Source organism: Erpetoichthys calabaricus, chromosome 1, assembly GCF_900747795.2.
Source record: "Erpetoichthys calabaricus chromosome 1, fErpCal1.3, whole genome shotgun sequence".
NCBI lineage: Eukaryota > Metazoa > Chordata > Cladistia > Polypteriformes > Polypteridae > Erpetoichthys > Erpetoichthys calabaricus.
The window spans coordinates 268,842,477-268,853,934 of record NC_041394.2 but is presented as its reverse complement, the minus strand read 5'-3'; the positions used below and the strand labels follow the sequence as shown (position 1 = coordinate 268,853,934).

General features: G+C 35.9%; 1 protein-coding gene across 1 annotated transcript; it reads right to left on the bottom strand.

Moving 5' to 3' along the window:
• Positions 1 to 417: 417 nt before the first annotated feature.
• On the bottom strand, positions 418 to 7,721 carry LOC127528795 (tigger transposable element-derived protein 1-like). Its single transcript, XM_051929851.1, has 3 exons — positions 7,323 to 7,721; positions 6,174 to 7,241; positions 418 to 456 (listed from the first exon to the last, which is right to left on the bottom strand). The coding sequence occupies exons 1-3, from the start codon at positions 7,719 to 7,721 to the stop codon at positions 418 to 420; spliced, it is 1,506 nt and encodes a 501-aa protein (XP_051785811.1).
• Positions 7,722 to 11,458: the final 3,737 nt, after the last annotated feature.

The window sequence follows — 11,458 nt, the reverse complement described above, 5'->3', positions numbered from 1 at the left end:
GAAGAGTATTGATGCAAAGGCTAAAACTGTTTTTTGTATTTTGAACAGATAAGGCAAAGCCTAAGGAGTATACACTAAGGAGTATATGGGATAAAGTTTTAAGTGTGGAGACAGTCACACCAGAATGATCCAGAGTCTGAGAAAACAAGACACAAGTACAAACCAGAGAATCAAAAGTCAATGGTACCAAGAGAATCGGAAACAAAACTTAGCACTTGGCCTACTTCTTTAGAAACTAACTACACTAAAGTATTTGTTTATCCAACTGTGTGATTCTGAAATACAGAAATACCACCATTTTAACAGCATCACTACCCATGATGCAACGAGTATGAAGATTGTGGCCACATGACAAGTTGCCCGTATTATGTCAACAAAGAACAAGATTACAAAAAAAAATAACATTTTGCAAAAACACTATGAAACAGAAAAATCTCCACAAACAGATTCTTCACTCTAAAAAACAAACAAACAAAAAAAAAAAACGCAAAATGCATATACAGTACAACCATTCACCATTACAACAATTCTATTCCAAGGTTAAACATGTCATGTAAGGCTGAGTACTTAGACCATTGCTGTTTTCATGTTACATGCTACTGCTGGGAGATATCACAGCTGGGGTCTATTATTGTAATAAATAATATCAACTTTGACTCATATAGTATATCCAGCTGTGATTTTTCTACAGCCATTCTACAACATATTATCTTATAATATCCTTATTTGGTTGTGTCAGTGAGTAAAAAGAATAGATGAAAACAATTTCTTTTCTTTCAATATAGAAATAAAAATAAAATTATTACTCCAGTGTTATTTGTTTGTACTCTTTAAGAGCTAGCTTATTCAATCAGGCACTAATTCTAACCATGAGTGGTCTGTGTAATAAGGCATTCATTTAACTATTTTCTTACAGGCATTTTCTAAGGCATTTAATGCCATATGTTGTTCCCTTATTTATTGGTTTGTTGCTAAAAAAATATTGAGGGCTAAGTTTAAAAACACTTTCAATAATTGCCCACTAGAGGGGTAAAATGCCATCAAAATCCTGTCTAGAAACCCAAAAGGCTGAGAATGTCTTTATAAAAATGAAAGGTTTATTTCCACAAAGGCCATGCAAGCACAAAGCTCCAAAGAGCATAAAGGATTGCCTGAAAAAGGCAAGATAATACACAGTAACCAAAGTCCCAGAGGGCCCTTCCTGGTGGTGATTGGCAGGTGGCCCCACCCCTGGTGGAACCACCCACAAAGCACATGCAACATAACTTAGGCCATTCTCACATAACAATAAACACAAAGAAAAATATGATAAATAAAAGAAATAAATACAAATAACTGATACACAATTAAACAAAATAGACCAGAAACATTACTTGGAAACCCAGCCAAGTGAGAAATGCTGACAGAAACATGACATAAGTGGCCTGTTTTATCCCTTCATTAAATATTTTTTATTTTATTGTTTTTTATTTTGTTTTAGTTTTGTTTCAATTAAACCACTGTAGTTGTTTTAACCAAGGAAAAACAAAGTTTTAAACACATATATTGTGAAGTGTGAGTCCCTGTCTTGCACCCCAAAACACTAGTCTGAGTCTCAGTCCTTTAGCAAAACCAGCTTTACTCCACTTGAAACAGGAACAGCATGGTTATTTATTGTAGCAGGATCTACTACTTTCTTATACACAGACACAGCAATCAGGCATTGGTGTGGCCAGGTTAGTGGCCAAGTAATCCTGTTCCCTGCATTTATAATGTTCCTTGCATCACCCATCGATGGCAAGCGCTTATACTGTGACCGCGATCGAGTTGGATCTGCTTTAGCTGTGAGTCGCTGCAGCGCTGGCAAACTGCAGTTGGCCTGGTAATGGATAAGCTGTCTTCCACAGACACAACGATCACACTTCAGGACGGAGGGCGTCCCAAAAGAGTTTAGAAACCTTAAAAAAATTTCTGCCATAAAAAACAAAACATGCATCCAAACTATCTCAAACAGGAAAACACCTTTAATCCCTTATTGTCATGACTTTGAAGTTTTGAATTTTTTACATTGTGTTTTACACTTTGTTGAACACTGTTTTATGCTGTTTTCTATAATGATTGCACTGCTCATGCTGCATATACCATTAACTGCATTAACTGTTAGAAAAAAGTCAATTTGCTTGTACAAGCAGTAACTAAAGCACTGAAGTCCTACTTGAACATTTACTACAAATTAAATGGTGACGCTAGTTTATCTTTGAGTTTGTTTCTTTAAAAATAATATTAAAGATAATGCTTATCTTAGTTAGCTGGTAGTCAAGTAAGTGAGTTTATAAATAAATACAAATAACTGATACACAATTAAACAAAATAGACCAGAAACATTACTTGGAAACCCAGCCAAGTGAGAAATGCTGACAGAAACATGACATAAGTGGCCTGTTTTATCCCTTCATTAAATATTTTTTATTTTATTGTTTTTTTATTTTGTTTTAGTTTTGTTTCAATTAAACCACTGTAGTTGTTTTAACCAAGGAAAAACAAAGTTTTATACACATATATTGTGAAGTGTGAGTCCCTGTCTTGCACAGTGAGTGTCTCATAATTATTTGTAGGGCAACTGGAAACTGGGCACACTGTACATACTTTACATATTTATGTTTTATCTTTGTGTGGTGATGTTTTGGCACAAAGTTTTGTATTTATGTTACATTTTTTAAAGCATAATATATTTTTATTCTATAGCACAGTAAGTTCTCAGTTGATGTGGACTTAATAAGAATAAATTGAACTGAATTGTATATTTGTATTTTGCTTTGAAATTTAGTGCATTAAAACAACACAGGAGTCAAGTATGGAGTGCAGAGCAGATTTTACATGGCGACTCTGGTAAATGTGCCATAACACAAACATATAATATACCTTTACAACACTTAAAATGCATGAGTCATTATTAATGACAAATCCAAGTGGGAAGAAAAGGTGCTGGCATTTGTGTAGACTACAATTTAGTTTGTCCTTTTGTCTCCATGGCCGTCTAGCCTCAAGAGTGTATAGTCATACTTTTCATCTTTAATTACAATTATGCAGGTGCCCTAAGAACATAATTAAGAAGCAAATCCACAAATAAGAGACGTTCCTGTGTACATATTACTTGGAAAATTTTCATTTTGTATCATGTTATTTTCTAATTTATTATAGCTGTATTACACATGATAATATTTGAAATGCTTGTTAATGAACATGTGCTAAACAGAAATATATTAAACTGAGTTGAGTATACCCTGTGCCCCCTAAAGTTACTAGTGTTGATTTTTGTTGATATATTACCATTCTCCCGGGTAATCCAATTATGTTATAATGAATGTGTGTTCCCCGGATTATAGGCACATTTAACTGACATTAATATTCTAAATGATTCAATTGTCTATTTGCCTCCAAGAGATACTCTTCATTATCTATGATGAAAAGACTAGCTCCCCTATATGCTCTTTTATAATTAAATCAGTAATGATAAGTGATTTTATACTTTGTAAGTTAGTCAGATTTGATCAAAAATAGAAGCTGGAGACATCTTCTCAGCACTGAAAGGAAACTGACATGGTTTAAGAATGTATCATGACTCCTTAAAATAAAATATTATGTCGGATTCTCATGTAACATGGTGAAGCCACAATCAGGTTAGTGTTTGTTTTAAAATCACATCAAGAATATTACATTTAAAACACCAGATGAATTAAAATAAGACAATAATTCATAACAAACAACTTGGCCGTTAAGTTGCATTTAAATCATCCAATGAAATCAAAGTCCAAAAGTTTAGACATATGAATAATATGGAGGAGAACTAAAAAATAAAGTATTTTAATTTGAACCAGTTGGGCAAGAAATTATGGAAGTCTTTAAGCAAAGATTAAACACAATGGTTTAATTTCAAACTATCTTAACCCAGCATTTACACACAACAGTATAGTGTGTAAGAAATGCTTAAAAACAGTATGGTTGTGCAGTGGTGAGCAATGATGTCCCTAAGCTACATAGACCTGGAATTAAATTTAGACCTAGACAATATCTTTGTGATAAATAGTTGGCACGTCTTCTGAGTGTTCTTATCCACTACCAGTTCTAACAAAAGACAGCTGTGCCATTACACAGCCTGCATATTAAGGCTGACAACATGGCTGTAATAAGCACATAGAGGCTTGGATGTTCATGGTGGCTTTGGTGTGTGTATAGCATCAAAGTTTGAGAGATATCAAAAGGGAGTTTTGTTCAAAGGTTTGATGCAACTTTTCTTATGAAAAAAGAGGCTTCAATTTGGATCTTGACTGTCTTGATTTGTAAAGAGCCCTTTTCCATAAAATAATTTATGGGTGCATTACACCAGGAGAAATTCACTGTCCCTTACCTTGGCCTGTCCTAATTAAAACTGTGGATAATCACTTGGGATAGATCTGAAGTCAATGAGTCCCTGGGCATGACAAGACATCGGGCACACCCAGCCTAGTTCACTTCCAACATATCTACATTCACTCCTTAATCTTTAGGGTGGCACTGGAATTTTGATGCATGCCTAGATGTTTGAGGGTAGAGTTGATGTTGTTGAACAAAACCACAAATCAATATCATTGGCCATTCCTTCACATTTGCATCAACCAGATGTATAACATTTTATTATATGTAAAGGTCGATAGCCCTCTCATAATTTGTGGCACTCTAAATTATTACATTTTTTGATACACCATGAGCTCAGTTTATTTTGTGTTCTTACCTAACATACCCTGACCAGGAAGTACAAATGGCAGACAATTATGAGATGTGGGCATGCAAAAGAGATTGGTAGCTATAATCTATTCTGCCACAGGTGAAAACACAATGCCCCCCAAGGGCAGTATTAACAACAGGACCATGAAATGAAAAACTAAATATAAACCACAAGATTTGCCAAAACTAGTATTGTAAATTATTTTATAGAATCAAACCACCAATTCCCAATATGTCAGCCAAAGTTCATTGTTGAGGATACTAAGCAAAATTTCTGACCAACAGCTAACTGAAAAATCAGAGATATGTTTAAGGGGAACATGGCATCTAGTAACTAGTGCTTGTGCCATTGCAATTGAAGCTCAAAATGATGGCACCCACTAAAAGAACAAAATCGCACTGCAAGATTTCCAACCCTAACCCTAACCCTTGGCAGTAACTCACAAGGATGAAACAATCGGATGTCTCTATCCGTATTCATTTCCTCCTTTGGGGGGAAATAGATTGGGTTCACCAACATAATCTAATATAAATAATTAATAATTATCTTCTTCTGTTGTTGAAATTAAAAGTATAGAACTACAATCATTACCTTTTCTTGACCAGTGTGAACAATTACAGTCAGAACAGGGGGACTTTGAGGGAAGAGGTTATAGATATGATGCCTTCTACTTCTAATATTTTGCCTTCCTCTATAGGTCATTCTTTTTCTACTGTTACAACTCTAGATGTATATACACCAGAAGTTTTGGAAAATTATACTTCTACAGAAGTATGGGAAGAGATGATAAGGGATGATTTGTTACAACCCCAATTGTATGGGTAATATGTCTTTTCTGATGCCCTCCCTAATAATTTACTTTCTCAATATGAGGTAGTTTCTCGTCATATTGATCATCAAGTGAGAAAGAATAAAAAGATTAATTTGTCAATTGAGCCACCTAAACCTTATGTAACTATGGGGGATTCTAATGTAAAAAGAGTTCCTCGCTTTCATCAGGAACTTCATAGGAGCTCAAATTTACCATCTTAAGAATGTTTTGGATAAATTGAAGTACAGTGGTGCCTCACACAACGAACTTAATTCGTTCCAGGAGCAAGTTTGTTATGCGAAAAGTTCGTTATGTGAAACGCGTTTTCCCATAACAATACATGTTAAAAAAAATAATTCGTTCTGTAGCATAAAATATGCTAAGATGACATAAAAAAAGATACATTTTTTGTTATTATTTTTATTTAGATACATCTAAAAACATAATTTTTTTTTAAAAAAACACACATTTTTTTAATTTTAAGACAGACTAAGTAGAGTCTACCGAATCTTGCACATCTTCATCCATTTTCTGCTTTTTGGCCGATGGTTTCATGAAAAACCTGTCCAAAGTCGTTTGTTTTTCTCTTTTCTTCAACATCTGCCGGAAATAACGGACAAGAGTATCGGAGTAAAGATCGTTGATCCTGTTTGCTTCAGCTGAATCCGGATAGTGGGCATTGGTAAACTCCTGAACTGCTTTCCATTTGACCAGGATGTTCTTGATGTCAGCAGTTGGGATTGGTTGATTTTTTGATTGTTGCTCCTCGTTATCAGATGACGCTTCCCTTTGAGCATTGTCCTGTTGCTGGACCAGAAGTGCTTGGAGCTCTTCAGTTGTCAGCTCTTCTTCGTGTTCCTCAATAAGCTCCTCTACATCCTCTTCCTCTACCTCTAATTCCAACCTTTGGGCCACTGTGATGATGTCCTTTACCACTTCTGTGTCATCAACTACTGCTTCTTCCTGGGTCCACGAAGGCACAAGCATCTTCCAAGCAGAAATGAGGGTCCTTTGTGACACTTCTTCCCAGGCCTTCTGTATAAGTCGTATTGCCATAAGGACATCAAATTTCTCCTTCCAAAACTTTCGGACAGTCATATTGTCTCCACCAAACTCGCATTCTTCAAACACCTTATTAAAGAGGGCTCTAGTGTAGAGTTTTTTAAAGTTCGCAATAACTTGCTGATCCATTGGCTGAAGAATAGATGTGGTGTTTGGTGGCAAATACTGCACCTTGATAAAAGGATAATTTTCCTGCAATATTTCCTCTAGGTCTTTTGAGTGAGAAGGGGCATTGTCAAGTATCAGAAGGGCTTTGAGCGGCAGTTCTTTTTCCAGCAAGAATTTCTTCACGGCAGGAGCAAAGGTTTCCAGAATCCATTCGTTGAAGATAACTTGGGTCACCCAGGCTTTTTGATTGGACTTCCAATGGACGGGCAGTTTGGACTTAATAACGTTATTTTTCTTGAAAATTCTGGGATTTTCAGAGTGATAAACCAATAGAGGTTTGATCTTGAAGTCTCCGCTGGCATTAGACGAAAACATAAGGGTAAGTCTGTCCTTCATGGCTTTGTGTCCTGGCAATTTCTTCTCCTCTTTTGTAATGAAGGTTCTGCTCGGCATTCTTTTCCAGAAAAGACCCGTTTCATTGGCATTGAACACTTGTTGTGGGCAGTATCCTTCATCCTTAATACATTTTTGAAAGTTAATAGAGAACTTTTCTGCTTCTTTCTTGTCAGCACTGCCAGCCTCACCATGCATAGTAACGCTGTGGATTCCACACCTTTTCTTAAATCTAAAAAACCACCCCCTGCTGGCTTTGAATTCTTCTTCATTATCTTGATTGCTGCTACTTCCAGGGACGTTTTTCTTTAGATCGTCATAAATTCTCTTGGCTTTGTGACAGATAATATCTTGGGTTGTTACGTCACCTTTCACCTGCCTGTCCTTAATCCAAATCGCTAATAGCCTCTCCATTTCCTCGTGGATTGAAGACCTATGTTTTTCATGAAATAGTTTTGATACTCCTTTGGCTACTTTGGCTGATTTGATTGCATCCTTATTTGTCAAAATGGTGAAAATGGTGGTCTTGCTGAGGCCAAACTCTTTGACGAGGTCACACTGTTTTACCCCACATTCACTCCTTCTAATTATTTCCTGTTTCATTTCAACAGAAATCACCTTCCTGCTTTTTTTTAGAAGCCATGATATAAAAAAAATATTGAGTTTAACTTAAAAGGACGACTGCCGTGATACGTGCGTGATTTAATTCGTAATGAAGAAAGATTGCCGCGATACGTGCTTAAGTTAAGCGCAGTGACTAACGACTGCCTGCAGTGCCTGCGCGGAAGGATGCAATACATCGGCAGCGATCGTGGAAGCTCGGGCGAAGCAGTCGTGGAAGCTCGGGCAAAGTGGTCGTGGAAGCTCGGGCGACTTCGTTGTGTGAAACGAAGTTCGTTGTATGAATCATGAAATGAAGTTCGTTGTGTGCAGCGTTCGCTGTGCGAGGCGTTCTTTATGCGAGGCACCACTGTACCCTAATTTTAAGATCAAAGCCAGTGATTTATTTCTGTGGGCATTAATAATTGTAATAACAATATTAGAACTTCAAAAATAATGAAAGATTTTAAATCTTTACTCAGTACGGCCCACAACAAATTTGCGAGGGCACAGCTTTTGATATCCAAAAATCCCTCATTCTAACAAACAACCAGATGAATTTAGGAATGCCATAATTCAGGTAAATGAGTCTTTAGAAAAGGATCCACAAATTAGTACCATTGAACATCCAAGATTAATGGATGCTGATTTACTTCTGGGGGAATCCATTACATTGGACAGAGGACCAAGCTGTCTTGATGCATGATTTTTGGCAAGAATATTTAAACTGTTTGACAGGTTAGGGACGATGGTTTTCACCCTTGAGATTAAAATATTTAATTTATTTCATTAATTTAAATGAACACAATCAGATATCTTCCTTTTACAGAAAGGTTTAAACTTCATTCCGACTCCTCCAGAAACTGATATGGAACAAATTAGATGAGAAGTGTATCAGTATCACCGCAAACTTAAATTATTAGATTACTTTGATATGTATTGTGGGTGATTCTCCCCAACTTTTCCATCAATTTGGTAAAATTGATTCTATTATTTTAAATCTTGTTAAAAAAGATCTCAGAGGTTTGGATACTTTGGGTTGAGTGAAGGGCGAACAGGATAATTTAACCCCGGCAGCGCATGCTTCTTTCCCATATTTGCATAAAAATAAAAAAATTATTACTAAACTGGCATAATAACAGTTATCATGGACAGGGAACAATACACCCATGAAGCATATAGACAACAATATAACAGGTTACACTATCAACCTTTAAAAAAAGTCTTTACAACTTCAGACTAAAAAAAAGCTTTTGTCTCTATTATCAAACTTGTCTAACAGCGGGTATATTATTTCTAAACAGAAAAAATATTTTATGGGTCCTTCTGTTCCATCCACTCACAAATTTTATCAATAACTGAAATTACAAACTTGGACAGACCCCTTTCAGATACCTTTAGGGAGACCAATAGTGTCAGATTGCTCATCTGATTCCTATATAATCTCAGAATACATTGACCATTTTTTAAATCCTCTTTCACAAAGGCACAATAATTTTGTGAAAGACACATTTCATTTTTTACAAATCATTAAGAGTTATACTTTTCCATCTGAAACATTTATGTTTTCTATGGATGTAGAATCCCTACATACAAACATTAATATTCAGCTGCCTACAGGCGGTAAAGAATATTTTCCAGAAATATCCAGATCATAACAGAAAAGTGGCCTCATGCATAATGCTGTGCATAGAATTCTCACTAAAATATGGTGTACGGACAAAAGTCAAAATGTGCAAAAAAATCAGGTGCAGAAAGCCATGCGTAAGCCAACTTCCATGCACTTCTGCTACATAAATACCAGTCTGAGTAAAATGTAACACTCATGCATGCGCCTTCTGCCCCTCCCAGACTCATCCCAGAATTACTCCTCTTTCAATATGCAAATCAATGTAAATACTATCTTAAGTTCAGCGTTCGGTGAAAAGACAATTGCAAAAGCACAGGGAAAAAAGAAGAATATCAGAGATTGCTAAGTGGAGGCAAGGAAAAACGTACTTTTTGTTGGTTTAAGCAATTGTGTAAACAACAAAAGGAAGTTGATCGAAAAGTTCAAGTTCAGAAAGTTGCACAGTGCCTGAAATAAAAAAAGTGGTCAGATATCAAAGTTGCTGTGAAAAGGCGAGTCATAGCCCACCATCTGAATGTCATATGGAAGCTTATTAGGGTACAGTGAAAAGAAATAAAATAGGGACAAAGTAGAAAAAAAAAGCTTGAAATGTCAACTTTAATCTCGAAATTTCCACTTTAATCACGTATTTTGTTATTTAAAGTAGAACGTCATAAACTTTGTCTTAAAATCTTGTAATTTAACAGTTTCTCAAATCCCATCGTAACTAAAGTAGCACATTAAATGCTTCATATTCTATGTGTTCTTCTGTGTGCTCTATGTGTGTGTATCACTACTTGCTTCTTAAACAGTCTTTCTCGTACACCGACAGGATGCAAAATACATTACATTCATGATATTTCAGTTCTCTGAAAAGTTTAGATACTAAGATGTATACTTGATATTTTCATGATGAAATGAATTGAAACATGTATTAAACATGGGGCCACGGTGGCGCAATGGTAGTGACGAGCTGGCGCCCTGTCCAGAGATTGTTCCTGCTTCCTGCAAGATGCTTTCTGCGTTGTGTGCAACCCTCAATGAAATAATTTATTGCAGCAGTACTGTCTCTTTCAAACCTACTAACCCCCAATTCCTGTCCTTCCTTTTCTTTCTCCAAGTAACAAATTGCCACACAATCTGCTCTTTAATAAATGTCAAGCCATCTGTAAGCTTAGAACGCCGATTCTTCAAAACTTTTAAGGAACATTGAAATATCTTTGTAGTGCATGTTTAATTATTACATCCATCTATCTATTCCATCCAGTCCCAGCAAGCATACAGCACAAGGCAGGAACAATCCCTGAATGGGGCGCCAATTCATTGATACCGCTGTCCACCCGTTTAATAACAGTATATATTATTCAAATGAAGTTAAAAATGTATCCATATAATGTAATATATATACGCTTTATTGCATCTCATCTGAAAAATAATATCAAGAGCTCCAAGAAGATAGCGCCTTTAAATCTAAATTGACTTAGAAGCCAGTCATCATTATCTGAAAATATGCACTCTCTTCTATTGAATTGAATTGAATTCCTTTATTGTTATTGTACAGTGCAATGAGATTCAATATACAAATCCTCCATAAACTTACTTTCCTATAAAATGGTAAAATGACAACAACAAAAATAATAATACTATAAAAAAACTATGAAAAATATACAATATGAAAACATAAGTGGCTCAGGTTGTGCAATATTACAATTGTAATGCAAGTTTACAGTGAAGTAATTGTACTTATAAGTACAAACAGTTCTACCAGGAGCTCTTGATGGACTGATTGAGTGTGTTTACATCTCTTGGGACAAAACTGTTTCTGAACTGCAAGGTATGTGCAGGAAAAGCTATGAAGTGTTTGCCAAATGAGAGAAGTTTAAATAGACTGTGTGCATGGCTGAGGCAGCGTATGCTAGAAGATGTACCCTGAGAATTCTGTCCACTCTGCAGTAGACCTTTCCGATCAGTTTCTGTAGAGCTGTGATTCCACATTTAGATACGTTGAGTTAAAATGCTCAGTGGTGCACTGAGAGTAACAACGCTAAAGCAGCTATAGTATTTGGAATAGTTTGGCCATTCTGTGCACCATTATATGGATACAGGTTGATTACAATCAGAAGCCTTAAAC

Coding starts and splice junctions, on each gene's coding strand:
- LOC127528795 (XM_051929851.1), bottom strand. CDS start 7,721: ATGAAACAGGAAATAATTAGAAGGAGTGAATGTGGGGTAAAACAGTGT. Junction 7,242..7,322: donor AAAGGTGTGGAATCCACAGC/GTTACTATGCAT, acceptor AAATGTATTAAG/GATGAAGGATACTGCCCACA. Junction 457..6,173: donor ATCTTTACTCCGATACTCTT/GTCCGTTATTTC, acceptor TTTGTTTTTTAG/AGTGAAGAATCTGTTTGTGG.